This window comes from Urocitellus parryii, chromosome 8, assembly GCF_045843805.1.
Source record: "Urocitellus parryii isolate mUroPar1 chromosome 8, mUroPar1.hap1, whole genome shotgun sequence".
NCBI lineage: Eukaryota > Metazoa > Chordata > Mammalia > Rodentia > Sciuridae > Urocitellus > Urocitellus parryii.
In genome coordinates, this window is record NC_135538.1 from 152,741,337 (window position 1) to 152,757,894 (window position 16,558).

At 51.9% G+C, this 16,558-nt stretch overlaps 1 protein-coding gene across 1 annotated transcript in view; it reads left to right on the plus strand.

Annotated features, from left to right (window-relative positions):
• Nucleotides 1-16,558, plus strand: part of Carmil1 (capping protein regulator and myosin 1 linker 1) — a 245,573-nt gene that overhangs the window by 148,725 nt on the left and 80,290 nt on the right. Inside the window, exons 13-17 of the mRNA XM_026407693.2 lie at nucleotides 3,684-3,787; nucleotides 6,013-6,090; nucleotides 6,218-6,294; nucleotides 8,908-9,012; nucleotides 13,413-13,482. Coding sequence (XP_026263478.2) covers nucleotides 3,684-3,787; nucleotides 6,013-6,090; nucleotides 6,218-6,294; nucleotides 8,908-9,012; nucleotides 13,413-13,482 — 434 coding nt within the window. The remainder of the gene's footprint in view (nucleotides 1-3,683; nucleotides 3,788-6,012; nucleotides 6,091-6,217; nucleotides 6,295-8,907; nucleotides 9,013-13,412; nucleotides 13,483-16,558) is intronic.

Consider the following 16,558-nt stretch of genomic DNA (forward strand, 5'->3'; position numbering starts at 1 on the left):
TTTTTTTTAGGCTGGCGTTTGCAAGTAGAATCACTAGGTCGAAAAGTGTGTGCATTGTTAAAAGCTTCTTTTCGTATTTGTTGCCACCTTGTCCCCAGGTCTTGTGTGCAGGTTTCTCTACATGCTCAATCACGAGGTGTTGCCCTCTGTATTCCTTCTCAAGCATGGACTGAAGGGCTCGGATGATTCAATTTTAGCTCCTCCAGGTTTTGCTCAGGCATTCCCCCGCCCACTTGTCTCAGTGCTTTCTGTTTCCTTTGGGGAGAAGGCTGCTCCACATTCTCGATTCGTTTTCTATTTTCAGTTTTCATCTCTTCTTTACTTTACATGGCTTCTCTACCTATCAAGAGGGCTAATCATGTATCCTGTGCTCTTTGATGGACAGAGGCCTTTTCCAAGTCTTCTTGAAAGGCCTTTTCAATGACATTTCTGTATTTGTTCAGTATCATAGAAGAAAGAGAGGGGTGTGGTGATCATTTGTTCTTCCCAGGGTGGGCCTCGGTTCCAGGTCCCTCCGTGCCACCTCTCACAGTGGTAGGAGAAGGGAGGCTCTATGGGCCCCGCCAGGCCCCTTAGCATCTTTATGTTGAGGGCAGCCCCAAATTGCCTGTACCCTTCACAAGTTAGTCCTCCTAGTTATCTCTCTCCTGAAACAACATATAGTGGAATGTGTTTTGAGAATTACTATTGTTTTATAACATGAGACCCAAAGAATTTTATGTTTATCTGTTTTAAAACAAATATCATGAAATGCTTTTTTTAAAACGTTGATTTCTTAAAGGCTCATACGTAGATTCTGAAAGGTTCACAATTTCAGAATAGCTCAGATTAAATTGCAGTTTTAAGTTTCTGTGGAATTTGACTAACGTTTATATTTTAGTTCCTTGAAAACATTCATATTCAAGGCTCCACAATTCAAGACATTTTTCAGAAGTTTCCTTGTGCCTCCCCAGGGCCTCCCAGTAGCCTTCTCTCCTCAGATGCTTGCTCTCTGGTGGTTCTCTGGATCTCTAGAGGTGTCCTGCTGGTTGGCAGACCATGTCAAGGCAGGGCCATCTGGTCCCCCTTTTCCAGCTGTAAACATTCCAATAATAAGCACGAAGGCTGGTGGGAGTCGCCAGGGGCCAGCATGGAGAGCAGCCGCCGCTCTGTGTTGGGTGGGGTTTGTCAGAGCCCCGATTCTTTCCCAATCCTGCACTTTCATAATTCCCTGCCCTCGTGGGCGGTCCAAGGCAGGCTCCTGTGGACGGGGGCTGGGGGGGCGGGGAGGAAGTCTGCCTGCTGTTTCAGTAGCACGAAGCTGAGTGACCACACGATCCTCCCTGGAGTGTGCTCAGGCTTTGGCCACCGGCCAGGGCCCACGCCGGTCAGGGAGCCTTTTGCTGTCAGGACTAATTTGGCCTCCTCATTTTGGAGTGTATTTATTGGGTCTTAGAACACCCCACTAAGGATGAGATTCTTACAATGATTCTCTTGATGAGAGTCTGGTATTCTCCATGCGTTTTAGACTCAATGATTTCATTAAAGAAAAAGATTGATATTAAATAGACAAACTAGTGGGAATCCGCCAGCCAGGCCATCACAGGAGATACCTCTAGACATTGGCCTTTCCTGCAGGCCCTCGCAACTTCCTTCCGTCCAACACAGCGGTCAGACCTCACCCTTCTTCAGCAAGCCCTGGTGCCGGCCTTGTTGATAGCTGCTGCCTCTGTGCACTGTGAATACCACCGTCCCTCAGTTGCCGTAGGAATTGGCTCTAGGAAACCGTCCCTGTGCTGTGGATGCAGAATTCACAGATGCTTCCAGAGTCCTCCTGTAAAACATGCGGTGCTTGTACACAACCGCTCACGCCTTCCCTACACTCCAGCCACCTCTAGGTCACGGGCAGTACCTAGCGCAGCGTGACCCCAGGTGGACAGTCACACTCTGTATCGTTGGGGGGCCAGTGAGCAGGAAAGGTCCCTGCTGCTGTTTTCACTGTGCTTGCTGCGCCCGTGGGTGCTGAGTGTGGATCTGCAGGCTGCCAGGGTTCAAGTCTGTGTCAGCCCCAAGCTGGACTTCAGCTGGTCGGTGCCCTTCCTAGTGGCTTTCAGAAGACTTCTTGAAATGAGAAAATATTCCTGATGTAGCACTGACTTTCATCCTGGGGTCTAGGTGGTTTTTTTACATGAAGGTCTTTGCATTTTTCCAAGGCAAAGAATGGATCTCACACACACACATATATATATTTCCCAATGCCCTGCACTTTATTAACATTTAGTAAATGCTGAGTTCGCAGCCAAGAAATCCTTTCTTGTGCGTCATTAAAATATTTGCCGTTGTCTCCTAACTCGCCCAAATGTCCGCCTGCTTTGAGAAACGGCTCGGTGGTCCATCCTGGGTTCCTGGAGTGGTTTTTGTATCTCTCTGAAGTTGGAGGGTGCAGGGGCCCCTCGTCAGTACCACCCCCAAGTGTTCTGCACTTGTCTTAGGGAGGTGCTCAGCGGAGGCTGCTGTGCCCCCCGCTCTTTCCTGGAGTTCCCACCTCTCTACTGTGGACATGACCAGGAAGAATTTTGTGCACACACCTGCAACCCCAGCTACTCAGGAGGCTGAGGCAGGAGAATCACAAGTTCGAGGCCAGCCTGGGCAACTTAGCAACACCCTGTCTCATAATAAAAGACATTGAGGATGTGGCTCGGTGGTAGAGTGCTTGCCCTGCAGGCATGAAGCTCTGGGTTTATTCCCCAGTACCAAGGGCCGAACCCAGTGGGGTTCTACCACTGAGCAACATCCTCAACCTTTTATTTTGAGACATAAGTTGCTTAGGGACTTCCTGAGTTGCTGAGGCTGGCCTCAAGCTTGCAATTCTCCTGCCTTGGCCTCCCAAGTAGCTGGGGTTACAGGTGTGCACCACACACCCAACTAGAAATGTAGACTTTTGAGAGAAACATGGAGATATCCCCTGTCTGTTGTCTTATGAATGATCATCAGAGTGGTGGGGAGTATGTGACCTGACTCTCCTGGTCGCCACTTGATAACTCTGCTATGAAGAAAGGAGACCTGATCAAAGCCCACACCCTGCTAGGTGCTGACTGGGCCTGTGTTGGTACCTGTCACCAGGTGGAGGTGAGCCCAGGCCTGGCCTCCTGAGCAGTCCTGCCCTGCTCAGAGCCCCAGCCTTTGGAGGTGGGTTTGACGCTTCAGTTCAGCCGATGTCGCCTTGGGCCGCTCATGTTCTGTGCACGCAGACTCACGGGTGTTGATTTAACATTTTCCCTTTGCATTGCTTCTTACATTGTAAAACAGTTTCAGTCCATATTTTGTCATGAAGTAGGGCAGTACCCTGTCGATTTCCTAGGGTTCGGTAGCCTACGTCACCTGCAATGGCATGTGTATCATTTGAACGTCACTCACAACGTCAGGAGTCTCTTGGCAGGATTTGGGGGAAGGGGGAGATCACTGGTTAAAGGGCTCTAGCATTCGGAGACCCCAGGGTCGAATGCGGTCTGTGCTCAGTCACGTGGGAAGGGGTGGGAGGGGTGGGAGGAGCAGAGCCGCTCCTTGGCCCTCTGATTCTGGGTGATGGGGAGCTGAGTCACCTTGCGCCAAGGCTGCTGTGGGGGCTGCTGGGCCGGGGCTGAGACTCGATGGCCCCGTTGGGTTTCCTGGTGGAGTCTGAGCGGCCTCTCTCTCCGCTGCAGGGGTGAACAGCCTTTCTCAGTCCCTCAGTGCCAACCCGCTGACCGCCTCCACCCTCACCCACCTGGACCTCTCAGGGAACGTGCTCCGCGGAGACGACCTCTCGGTGAGTCTGTCCCACTTGGCCCCCAGTGACGCCAGTTCAGGTGTCACTTCTCCATCTCTGTGTCTCTGGACCCTTAACATCGCGTGGCCACCACCTTATGAGGTGCTCTGGTGAAACTCCAGAGCCCTCCTGCGTCAAATGCAGTCTGTCCCCTGGCGGTTTTTCCTTAATGGTGCTGAAGTTCAACTTGCTTTTGGAAATGTGTTTCTGAAGGAGTTATTTCCTTTATTTAAAAACATTATTTCACCAGCTACCCTTGTCTGGTCAGAAATATTGGTGATGTGATCTGAAATATTTCAACATTAAAATTATAGTGTTTGGAAGATGGGTGGGTTTTTAATCACAGTTTTCAATTAAAAGGGGTTTGTAAGATAAACCCCAGCCCATCCCCAAATAAAAGTAACCTGAAGCCACTCTTCACCTTTGTTTATGAGCCCCAGAGACCCCCCAGTTATAACATGGTGCTCGCGTACCTGCCTCTGAAATTCAGGTAGCTGACTGTGTCCCTGACACAGAGGACTAGGTAGGTCTCATTGCCACATGGGTGCATGGTCCCTTCTGGTCACAGCACTGAGTCAGAAGCAGTGCTCCTTCAACAACAGGCCGCGGCCAGTGGGCATCTGAAGGGCTTTGGTTTGTTCTGCTGCTTGGAGGCAGGAGAAACCCCGAGGAGTCTGTTCTCCTGGTTTGCTGCTACTTTACTGGTGAGGCAGGGAATACCAATGAAGCCTCTTTGTGGTTTTCCTTCGTCCTTCGCACTCCACATCATTTAAAACACCCGCTTCCTGGGGCACCGGGCTCCTCAGTCACTTCCCGATTCCATTGTCACCTTTACTGGCGGTTCCTGCACCTGCTCCCTTCCAGGGTGAAGTGGGGAGGCCGGTGTGAGGCCCCCGTGGCCGAGCTGAGGGACACAGGGAAGGAGGAGAGACTGAGCTGGGGGCAGGGATGTTGCCGCAGAGCACAGAAGAGCGGCAGGCTCCCCCTGCAGGCTGGGTCCTGTTCCAGCTCCTCTGGGAAGAGTGGATGGGACGGGGCCTGAGCCAGAGCAGGCTCCGGGCCAGGGACAGCCAGGCTCCGGGGCCTGCGACTGGCCCACTTCCAGGCCACCCTGGTGCCTGGGGAAGGCCTCAGAGAAGGGTGTCGTCACCTCTTCAGGTGGCAGGAGCTCCCCCAGCTGGTGGCTGGGAGCAAAGCCACCCCTCCTTCCCGTGCCCCTGAGGTCACTAGGCCAGGCCCACAGTGAGAGTGAGGAGCGCAGGTGGATGACACAGATGGTTCCTGAGTCGGAGGCAGCAGCTCCCGCCCAGCCTGTCCTGGGTGTCCTCTGGTCACTCTGAGGCACTAGGCTTCTGCCTGTTCTGACTGCTCCCTTGGCACTTCCTGAAGCCCCACGTAGTGAGTGCTGTGCTGGGGGTGCTTGCTGGGCACTGGGCGCCTGGGGCACAGCTTCCTGGGGATCAGTGTATCTAGTGGTGTCCAGAGAAGTAGAGGACAGTCCCTGCCACCTGCCTGGTGACCCAGCGAGCGCTCACAGTCGCCCAGTGAGGTCATCGGAGAACAACAGAGTGATGGTGGCAGTGTTTGGGTGGCCTTGCGCTGGGGAAGAGGTCAGTGTGGGTCTAGGGCCCCTGAAGTCCGAGGTGCTGTTTCTATGTAAAGGACGGATAGTGCTGCTCGCTGTTCTTGCTAGGTTTCTGGAGATCACTGCAGATGGAGAAACCATTGGGCTAGGCAGAAGAGAGCGCAGCCTGAGACCATCCCATGGCTCAAACACAAACTTTGAACACATTCAAAAGGAGCTGTTAGCATTTTGATAGGTGGCCGCAGTGCAGGTGGTATTTCAGTCTCAAGAGTTAAAATTAATTAGCACTATTCTAAAAATCTGTAATAAAATGGAGCTTGTCAGGAAAATGAAGTCAAGTATAAAAAAGGGTTTGGCAGAAAAGATTCCATTTGGCCATTTTTTTTTTTTTTTCCTGAAGCATGAATTTATTTTAGGTGAACTTTGGATGTTTCTCTCAGGGAAGGGAAGGGAGTGGCAGGAAGTTCTTCAAATCCTTTTGGAACATCAGAGTGATCCTGGAGATCATGGCAACTCCCTGTTGACACATTAACTTATTTTGTGGTGGTGTGGCAGGGGTGTGTGTGTGTGTGTGTGTGTGTGTGTGTGTGTGTGTGTGTGTTTCTAGATCCTAACATTAATTTTTGTTCTTTATTTCAAGCACATGTACAATTTCTTGGCTCAGCCAAATGCCATTGCTCACCTGGACCTATCCAACACAGAGTGCTCCGTGGACATGGTAATGTTCTTTCCCGTGGCTTTGGGGGTCTTAGAAACACTGTGTGCATGCGCACAGCCTTTGTCTCTAGTAGAACCTTCTCCTGGACCTGGAAACGTTTGAAAGTAAGTGTGCTTCTTCTCCCCAGGTCTGTGGTGCTCTCCTCCGTGGATGCCTTCAGTATTTAGCTGTGCTCAATCTCTCCAGAACTGTCTTCTCTCACCGGTATGAATCCCTCCTGCTGTCTCTGTCCTCCTGCAGAGCCTTCTCTGGGAGAATGACGTAGTGACAATGAAAACAGGCTGCTGGGGTGCGTGCTGCCCAGGAGGATGGCCTTGGGCCTGTGTGGCCTTGGCAGGCAGGTTCCATCCTCTTCCTTGGCCCGGTCAGGTTCTCACCAGTACCTCCCTGACTCTGAGCTGGGTGGCTCATGGCTTTTCATGTGAGCAGGTCTCTCTTCATACAGTGAAAGCCCTTCTAGAAACTTCTGTGGGTGTGTGTCCCAGTGACGAGCCTAGAAGTAAGGACAAACTCTTTCTGGGGGCAGAGACAACAGCCTTCCCAAAGCTCCCTCCCTTCGATGTGTGGAAGCTGTGGGAGAAGCCTAGGACTCGGGGAGGCAGCGGCATGGAGTGTGGAGAGGGCGGGAGGAGGTGAGGGGACCGTCGGGGCTGCGTAGGTGTGGCACTGACCACCCTGCCCGGATCAGCCAGCCTCAGCCTTCCCAGGGCTACAGGTCGGAAACAGGACGTGGTCATTGCTTGTCTGTTCACGGTGTGTGGTGTTGCTTTGTACTCCGTGGTCCATAGCTGGCTTTTTAGGAGCTCCGTCTACTGGGGGGTGGGTAGCCCTCACGCATGCCGAGATCTCAGCCTGGCAGCGTGACCCACGGTCGTGGCTGGCAGATTTGACAGTCTATAGTTAGAGTGCTTTTTGCTTCATTACTGAACAGTGATGTAAATTCTGCAGTAGCCACACACGTCACCAGTTCCTCAATAGAGGAGGGTCAGAGGTGGGAAGAACCGTGAGCACCTGCTTGGTTCTAGGTCCTTCCGGTGGCTCTGCTCAGCTCCTGTGGTGGACGGCAGCTTACCAGTGGCTCTGGCTGTGACTGAAAGGCCCGAGTGACGGCAGAGACTGCAGAGGGTTTTGTGTCTTCCGCTCTTTTACGTCCACAGCTCCATTGCGTCTGGGGACTGCTCGGCAGTGCAGCCGCGAAGCTCGTGGAGCACCTTGTGCTGACAGATTGTCTTCCAAGGAGAGGCTGTGACTAGACTGTTCATGCCAGCTCCTCACCCAGGCCAGCCCTGGGAAGCGCCCAGTGATGATGTCAAGATCGCTGCATTCACGGTGTGAACGGGAGCTAGGCCCGTCACGCATTTGTTCACAGATGATTTCATAAGTGTGCCAGGCTGCTCGGTAGTAACAATGACCCGCCCGGTCCCCAGGGCTGCTCCACCCGATTGGCCTCCATTGGCCTTCAGCAAGGGCAGCCGCCACGTTCCCTTCCCCTCACCTGGGAGGCCGTCTTCTCCAGAGCCTTCACAGTCCCGGAGCAGAGAAAGAGAGACCCCAGCAAAGTCCCTTGCTCACAAAGCACCTCGGGAAGTCACACTCGTCTCTTCCCTTCACCTCTGCTGGCCGCGGAGAGCATGAGGCTCTCAAGTGTCAGGTGTCAGCCCCCTCAGAAAGGGGACCCAGGTATTTGGGAACACTGAACAGTCAACCCCAAGACAAAGCAGCAGGAGCAAGACTAGTCGGCGAACCACTGGATGGCGTTTGCTTGGCACACAAGGCGCAGGAGTGCCCAAGCTGGTAGCTGGTAGGCTGTCCTCTCTGGACACAGCTTTGGAGACGTCCAATACCATTTGTCCTCTCAGAACTCTTTCCTCTTAGTTTGGTTTTTCATCTTTCCAGGTGAAGATTCTGGTTTAGATTTTCCCTCCTGGAATTCTCTTGTTTTAAACTGTATTTTGAACCTGCCAGATGTTCCCAGGTCTTCCCAGACCGTGGGCATGAAGAATCATGGACTGACAGGGGGGTGAGCTGGACACGGGTGGGTGGCTCCGCCCCCTCCCTCCATGGAACGTGAGTGCCGCCATCCACGCTGCTCCCCGCGCAGGGGCTCCCACTGTTGCCTGGCACGGCTTCCATTCTCCCACCAGTTCCGCCAGAGGGAACCCAGCCAAGGGCCTCCACACCAGGGTGTTCCGGGGCCTTCAGTTCTCCCTCCCCGAGCTGCGGTTTGACCCTCGTACTTCCTGCCAGCCGCCGGGGGATGCGCAGGAGCTTGCAGCCACTTCATTTTGCGTTTTCTCTGTATTCTGACGCTGGGGCTGGAGGAAGATTCACAGAGCGGATGGAGGAGCTCAACAGGTGATTCGCCGAGCAGGCTTCGCGCCACTCAGACTTGGAGCTATGGCTCAGCTTGACACCACGTCCCCATCTTGCTGCATCCGAGACCTGCCATTTCTAAACACAGCCACCTGCAGGCAGAGATCCTTCATGTCTGACGCTACCCAGTGGGAAGCCTCTTAAGATCAATGCAAAGTGTGCCTCTCTGACCTCCTGCTTTTAAAAACTCCAGATGTGCCGTTTCCTGGAGACGGATGAGGTCAAGTCCAGGGGTCACCAGCTGCCGAGAAGAGGAGACGTGCTCAGGGCACTGAAGACCTGGCGCGTTCCGCACCAGCCTTGATTTCTCCATTTAGGCCTCTGGCGTTTGTCTTCTGCTCGACGTTTCTGAGTGTGCTGGCGTGCGGGCCACTCACAGGGCCTGGGTGGCCAGTCCGTGCGCCTGGGGGAGGGGGACCACTCACAGCTCTCGTGTTTTTGCAGGAAAGGAAAAGAAGTGCCCCCGTCCTTCAAGCAGTTCTTCAGCAGCTCCCTGGCTCTGATGCACATCAACCTCTCCGGCACAAAACTGTCTCCCGAGCCCTTAAAGTGAGTGATGGCTTCCTTTTCTCCAGAGCTTTGAAGGTTGAGTCTGTTATTCTGGGAGTGCTCGAGGGAAGAGAGAAGGCCGCATAATGCAGAGACCGAAAAGGCACTGAGAATAGGTTCTACTCGGGGGTGGAAGAGTTGGTGGGAAGTGTGAAAGCACCCTGTGCAGGTAGATATCATTGCAGCTTCTCCTTCTCGAGCGTTCTCCCTGTGGTTCGTGACCTTGGCAGTAGTCACTGCTCTTACACCAAAGAGGGTTCCGAGCACGTGTGGACACGCGGCCCTGACCCCTGTGACGGGCACAATGAATACGCGCTGAACGCTGTGCCTCCAGGTGCCCTTGCCTCTGGCTCCCCTCTGTTCGGCCTGTTTTTAGGCCTAGTCTTGGGTGCGTCTCAGTCCACGTTTGTTCTAGATATTTCTACTCACAGTGGTGATCAAACTCTGAATCCATTATGTGGGCAGCAGAGTCAGTTTTTAGCTGCTTGGGTGTCTGAGTTACTGAGCATTTCTAGGCTGACAGGTGACTTAGTTACGGAATTTAAGACTTCAGTTGAGGTTTGAGAGGAATTTGTCACCTTGGGATTTCCGTTCATCTTTGCCAGACGGAATCAAAGGTGGGCCTACAGAGGCGAAGGAGTCGGGTTCTCTCTGCGCCTGGAGAGGGTGTGTCGCAGTAGCCCTGGTCGTGCGCCCTGTCGGGCAGGCTCAGTGCTGCAGACGGCTCCCTCCCCAGCTGGTGTCACCCGCGGCAGTGACCCGCGCTCTTCCCTTGTGCTCTGCATGAGATGTTCAAAATCAGTACCTGCTATTCATTTTACTAGAAAATGCATTTTCTTCTAATGTTTAAGTTTCCTTTTTTGTTGGAGGTCTGAGGTTCTGGCTTCCACATGGCACCATCTGACGGAAACGCAGGATGCCTCTCAGGAGAGCAGGTCCAGTCAGCTGCTAGACAGCGCCTGGGGTCACACTACAGCAGGCTTTTCTTTTTTTTAACGTTTAGTTAATGTGTTCGCTGTCTCTAAGCCGAGCAGCCACGCTGGGCGTTGTAGCCCATGCCTGTAATGCCAGTGGCTCGGGAGACTGAGGCAGGAGGGTCGAGAGTTCAAAGCCAACTGTGACAACTTAGTGAGGTCCCGTCTCAAAGTAAAGTATAAAAATGGCTCGGGGTGTATCTCAGTGTTTGGGCGTCCCTGGGTTCAATCCCTGGCACCAAAAATAAACAAACCAACCAACCTAACAGCCAAAAACAATTAAAAAATATCCCTATGATTCGGCTCTTTGTATTGGCTATTAAGAAAACTATGACAACTAATGTTCCAAAGGGTCTCCTTTACGATTTAACCCTGTGCATTCAGCTAGAATCTATTCACCATCACAGTATGACAGATTTGGGGTACTGAGTACAGAGCAAACCCAGATGCAGCCCTTGTGCTCAGCGGGAGACAGTCACGGTCAGGAGAGTTTTGGTGATAAGTGCATTTTTTCTGATTCTTCAGAATGTTGCCCTTGTGTGATGCAGAGTGATCGTTCAATGGCTCGATGTAGTTGATGTTATGCATTATCCCACGCCATAGCAAACCGGGACTTACTGGACCTTACTGAAGCTGTATACTTGTGAATATTCTACTTGAAAGATATTTTGTAATTCTTAAATCTCATGACCTGTTATTTATGGGAATGTTTAATCACGTTAATTCAGGGGTCACTTCAGCTCTGAGTTTTACTCAGTATAGATTTTACAGTGCGGAAAAACGCTTCATAGCTGAAGATTCCCAAAACCACGTTCCACGCGTACTTTGGTGTGGTATGATGAGTGGATGGATGGCAGAAGGGTGGTGCTCGGGTCCACCTGTGAGGGAGGGGCAGGAAGGGACAGCAGAGTCCCTCTGGTCCACACATGCACTGTGGCCTGTGATGCTGACTGCAGCTGTGAGGAGCTGGTGGCTTCCTGGGAAGCTGGCTGAGAGATGGTGGCTGGCTTGTAGGATACGCATTAGGTCATGCTTTACGACTCCCGCTGTGGAGGGGCAAAAGAAGACAGCAGCACTGGACAGAGGGCAGGGGGTGCTGGGGGCCCCCTGGGAGGGGAAGGAAGTGGAGGGCATTCTGGTCCTACAGGGCAGCACCCACGGCTGCCCCCAGCTGTCACAGGGCTGGGTGGATGGCTCAACCCCAGATGCCTGCCATGCACCCCGAGGGCGGAGGGCACCCTTGCTTCCTAGAGCACTTGGGATCAGTAGCTGTGAGAGAATGAACTGTCACTTCCTTTGAGAGTGACACTTCACGTAGGATGTTCCACAAGTTTCCCACTGATCTGGGGTCCTTTCGAGGGAGGCATGTGAACCCTTCCTTCATGATGGGGCTTTCCCTTTGGGCTGCCTTCAGTCTGTTCGAGTGTCTCCAGGATTTAGAGAACCTGGTGGCCCTGCTCCGGGGTCCCCTCCAGTCTCCCAAGGGTGCTCCTTGCTGCTGGTCCTTCTTGTTCTCTGGCTTCTCTCCCCACCCCTTCCCCTGGGCCCTCCTCCCTCTCGACATGCAGCACCCCTCTCTCCAGTCCCGTGGGCTTGGCTGAAGACTTAAACCTGCACCCTGCTCCTCCACCAGGACGAGGCGTCCCCCACCCAAGACGGGGAACTGAATGCCAGTTCTTCTCCTCACCAGTTCTGCAGCAGTGGCTGAGGACCGAGGGGAGAGTGGCTGGGCGTTCTGCTGTCGTGAGGTTACAGTGCAGGACACTTCCTCCTGCAGAGCCCCCCACCCGGGCCCCCTGCCCACCCTTTGCTGTAGTTGTGTTTCGTTCTGCCAAGAACAGTTTCTGTGGCCCGTTTATTGTTATGGGTCTCCTGACATTGGCCTTCTGTAGCTGACTATGTCAGAGAGCACCTTTGACTTCCTGGGCCTCAATCATGTGGGTGGAAAGTGGGAATCATCTTCCTTCCGTCTGAGCATGATGAAATGCAGTGCTGGGACAGGTGGGTCCATCCTGGAGACTCACCTTATGCTAGAAACTGGAGAGACCTCCGTGATGATGTCCAAACCCTAGGTTGGCTGCTGAGAATCTGAGAACCCTAAAAAAGTGATGTGGGTGAGGTCACCCAGCTTCTAGTGAAAGACTTGAGACTGGCCTCACGGTTTGTAGTCTCAAGTACTTTTGGTGGCTCAATTCTGCCCCAGAAAATAATGTAAAAAAAGCAGTTTTTAGGCAAAGAGAAGCTGTTTAATGAAGTTGGCGCATACCCCGATGGGACGGACCCAGCCTCTCTCCTAGGACAGTGCTGCAGAGTGACAGACAAGCGAACAGGTCCTGGCTGGGGGTGGCAGCCAGCTCTGCCTGGCCACTCAGCTCTTTTGGTGGCGAGCCCAGAACCCAGTGGCTGGAAGAGGGAGTGTCAGGGGCCTGGCTGTGAAGGGATTAGCTTTCTTCCCTCCTCACCAGTGCCCACTTTGGAGTAGCCTGCCCAGGGTCCTTGTCCTGGGAGCATGAGAACAGTAGTCCAGCGCCTGACTCCGCTCACCACCAGCCTGAGTCATGGTGATCTGCATGTATTTATTTTCTGTGTGTAAGAGCAGGAGCTTTCTGTTCTTACCGAGTTCACTACTAGGTCTGATTTAGGGCTTTTGTCCATTCTGTGTAATCTAATGAGTGTGGAATTTTTGTGTCAAACCCGGTCAGTGGCATTGGAGTTTATGAGACTGGCCGTAAAAGTGGAGTCGATGCAGCTTCTTAGAAAGATATGACATCCAAGTGCTGAATCCAGTCTCCTCGATTTGCAGATGAGGAAATTCCTTCTTCACAGACATGGGTTTTCCTGGTCCTGTAGGTGGCCAGCCAGCCAGGCCCCTGGACAGGCTCAAGACATGTGCCTGCTTGTGTCCAGAGCTTTCCAGCCCTGGCACATGCTCTTCTTAGGAAGAATAATAAGCTCATCCAGCTGTGATTCCACATCCTGCAGCACTGTGGAATTGGCCTCCCTGGCTACCATTTCCTTGGGGAAAGCCAGCTTTTCTTTGCCACTGTAACAATCGTCTAATAGTATCCTAAACATTATTAGAGCTGTCCTCCAGCAGATGCAGGTGGGGATTTATCTGTGATGAACACAATTTAATTTCAATATGCAATTAGGTGTGCTGCTGGCTGATTTGCGCAGGAATGGTGGTTCTGCCAGGTTTGGCACGGAGGATGGACCCGCCGCTGTCTGGCAGAGTGCTGCTGGGTAGTGTTTTACTGTAGAGGGAGCAGAAATGCAGTTGGCACTTTAAGAAAAGAAAGGTGATTCAAAAGAGCATTCTTCTCCCAGGGTTTGTTCAGTGTGCTCACAGTGTGTATGTGTGTGTGTACGCGCGCGCGCCCATGTCGTGTGGAATTGTATCTAACCCTTGTGTGTTTCCTCCCACAGAGCGCTGTTACTGGGCCTGGCTTGTAATCATAGCTTGAAAGGGGTTTCTCTTGATCTCAGCAACTGTGAGGTAAGACCACCTTCAGACTGCGGACTGCAGTACATAATAGCCTCAAAATCACTTTCCCTTTTTCCTGCAAAAATGTGATTCTGTGAGTCTGCAGGGTATAAAGGAAGCAGAGAAACACACATTGCACAAGTAGCCTACATTATGTATTTCGCAAGTTTTGTCTACGGATAGCCACTGAACACCATGCAGAAAGCATCCGAGGGGTGTCTAATGGCTGTTTCTCCAGGCTTAGAGCCTGTTGCCTGAGTATTCTTGACGATGCCGTGAGGTACAAAGCTATAAGCCAGTTTTATTGTCGTGAAGTGTGACACACAGCATTCCTTGCAGGGGACGCGTGTATGTACATGACTTGGATTTCTAGAGTGTAAAAAAACAAATGACTTTCTCATCATTAATTTTGCTTTTTAGTATCTTGATTCAGAACAGGAAAGTGAAATGCCTGTCTGAATCATAGCAGCCCAGTCCTTCCACATCCGAGGCTCAGAGAACACCTGACCCAGCAGCCTTTGTGTTTTAGAGGGCTCCTAAGCCTTTCCTACCTTGGGACTTTAGTTTCTGAGGAGGTTGGTAAGAATGTACCAGGTGCCAGTCTCTGGCCTCTCCAGAGCCTGGGCCTGCCCAGCGAGTCAAGGCCTGTTTCTTCTGCTCCTCAGTCCATCCTGGCCTTTGGCCTTCTCTTCTCCCCACTGGTCATGTGCCTGTTGGACCCTGCTCCTCCCTAAGGCCCTCTAGCTTGAGGCCATTCCTGCACACGTGGGTCAGGTCCTGGCTGTGCAGTCCTGGATGGACTGGTTGATACTGCCCCAGCCTCTACACACGCAGAGTGGAGGTGAAGTTAGTAGGTCACCAGTTGCTGTGGGGTTTAAAGGGCTTTCTGAAGCGTGCCTCTTCATACCTGGTTCTCATCAAGGCTGCTGCTCCTGCTGTTTTCTTGTCTCTCTGGCTGCCAGGTTTCTTCCCTGAGTCTTGAGCCCTTCATGATTGTGTTTTTCTCATTGTCTGGTGACATGCATTTGGACACTGAGCCCCAGTGTGCCTTGCTGGGCACGATGCGTTGGCTCCCGTCTAGTTTCCCAGCGAGGTTGCGGCCTTCTGGAGGGAAGGACTTGTGCCACGCTTGGTGTTGTGTTTCCCTTCCCTCCCAACAGGATGCCAGGCGCCAACCCAGCACTCGATGTTGTAGAAGATCGATACTTCATTTCTCAGAAAATTCTAGAAACTGATGAGTCTGGAATGATACCACGTAAATTGTTAGTGTAGGATGCTTCCTTAATTTTGATACCACTTTTGCCATTTACTAGTCTTATTGTTTTGAAAAATAGAAAACAAAAAAAGTACAAAAATTCAAAAAACAAAACCAAACTTGAAAAAGTACCCTAGCATTATGGACCTTTCCTGTGCAAAAACCAGTCGTCTTTCATTTATGAAGACAGGTGATGACGTAGAAAACAGCTCTGGCCTTTTCTTTCATACTTTTTTTTTTTTTAATTAAGACAGAAAATTCAGATCAAATGGTTAGTCTCTGATGGTGGGATTGACTGTTATGAAAATGCCAGCTTAATTTTGGCCTCTCACTTACGGATCGATCATAGGAAAAGTTGAGACTGCAGACAGACGGAGGCCTTGACAATATGCCTCTCCCTTTTGTGGCTCAGCGTGCTGGCCACAGTGTAAAGGCTCAGCTTGTACTGCTGCGGGTGAAGGCGGGCCGCACAGGACTCTTGTCCTGAACCCTGTCGCAGTGTGGTGTCACCCTGTGCTCCTCGGGGCTCGGTGGGTTTCAGGTTGCTCCTGTGCAGGAGAAGTAACCCCTCAGGTGTTTGGAGGTCCGGCTCACCTGAGCTGAGGTGCTTGGTGCTGAGTCCTGGCCGTAGGTCTGCCGGGTTCCTGCTGTAGGGTTTATGTGGTTGGAGAGAAGCTTCCCCATCGTGAGGGTGAAACCGTGCTCCCGTGAACATCGTCTTTCTGTTCATTCTCGATTTAGCCTGTGTAGGTCCAACCTCTTCACGGTTATCATCTTGTGAGAATCATGGAAGGATTCACACTTGACTTTCCTCATCACATGAATCTTGTTTCAAAATCCAAAAGGTGGTTGGGAATAAAATTTTCTCCTTGTCACTTAACTGTCACAGGAGGTCACTTCTGCAGGGGTGCCTTTCTTGAGAGGTGGGGCTGATGTACCTGAGACGTGACAGGGTGTGGGGTCTGGCGCTGGAGGGTCTGATGGCAGTCCTGCAGTTCCCATGTGGTGCCCGAGGGCCAAGCAGCTCCATCGGGACCCCGGGGTCACAGCCACCCACGCCACGGAATCAAAGAACCTTGTGAAATGTTGATGTTGTTTTGTGTTTATGAATCAATCATTTAATATAAAATATCTGTATAGAATTTTTGAATCAGATTCAGTTTTCTTGATGGGAAAAAAAATTCCGGCCCTCAGTTTTAAAGTCAGGTTGGTGTGGTGTCATAGAGGGTAAAGGACCGTCATGTGAGATGGTGACTGAGTTTACTGGGGGCAGACAGGACAGTCACCTTGAGGCAGAATGAAGGTGTCTGGAGGAGGCTGAGGATGGGTTGACTCAGGCGACCTCTTTAAAGGAACCTCTTCCCGGGTTCCCTTGTTACTCATCCTCACGTTCTGGCGAGTGGCCAGTTGTCTTGCAGAGCTCAGGATGGCTCCAGATTCCCCGAAAGGAATTTGAGAGGAGATTTGCACTTTCAAGCTACAAGAAGAAAGTTTCCGTAGGAATTTATAGATCATGACGTCGCTTCCCTATAATACAGATACCATTTTTGTTTGGAGAACTAAATCCAAAATTCTGGTCTGTGTCCTTTTGGGTGTGCAGTGAGTGCTGCAGTCAACCTTACCTTTCTAGATCACTTTGATTCTTAACTGCTGTCACCAAAGGTGTTTCTCATTAATTATGTCACCACTGGGTTTTAATTCCTTGGTTTTCTGGTACTGCCAGGGAGTGATCTCTCTTCTGTAAGATGGGGACCATAGTAGTCCTGGGGGTGCCGGAGCCCTGGGGAATCAAGAGGCCCCTCGGAGGCCCAGCTTGGGTCCTGGGCTGTGACC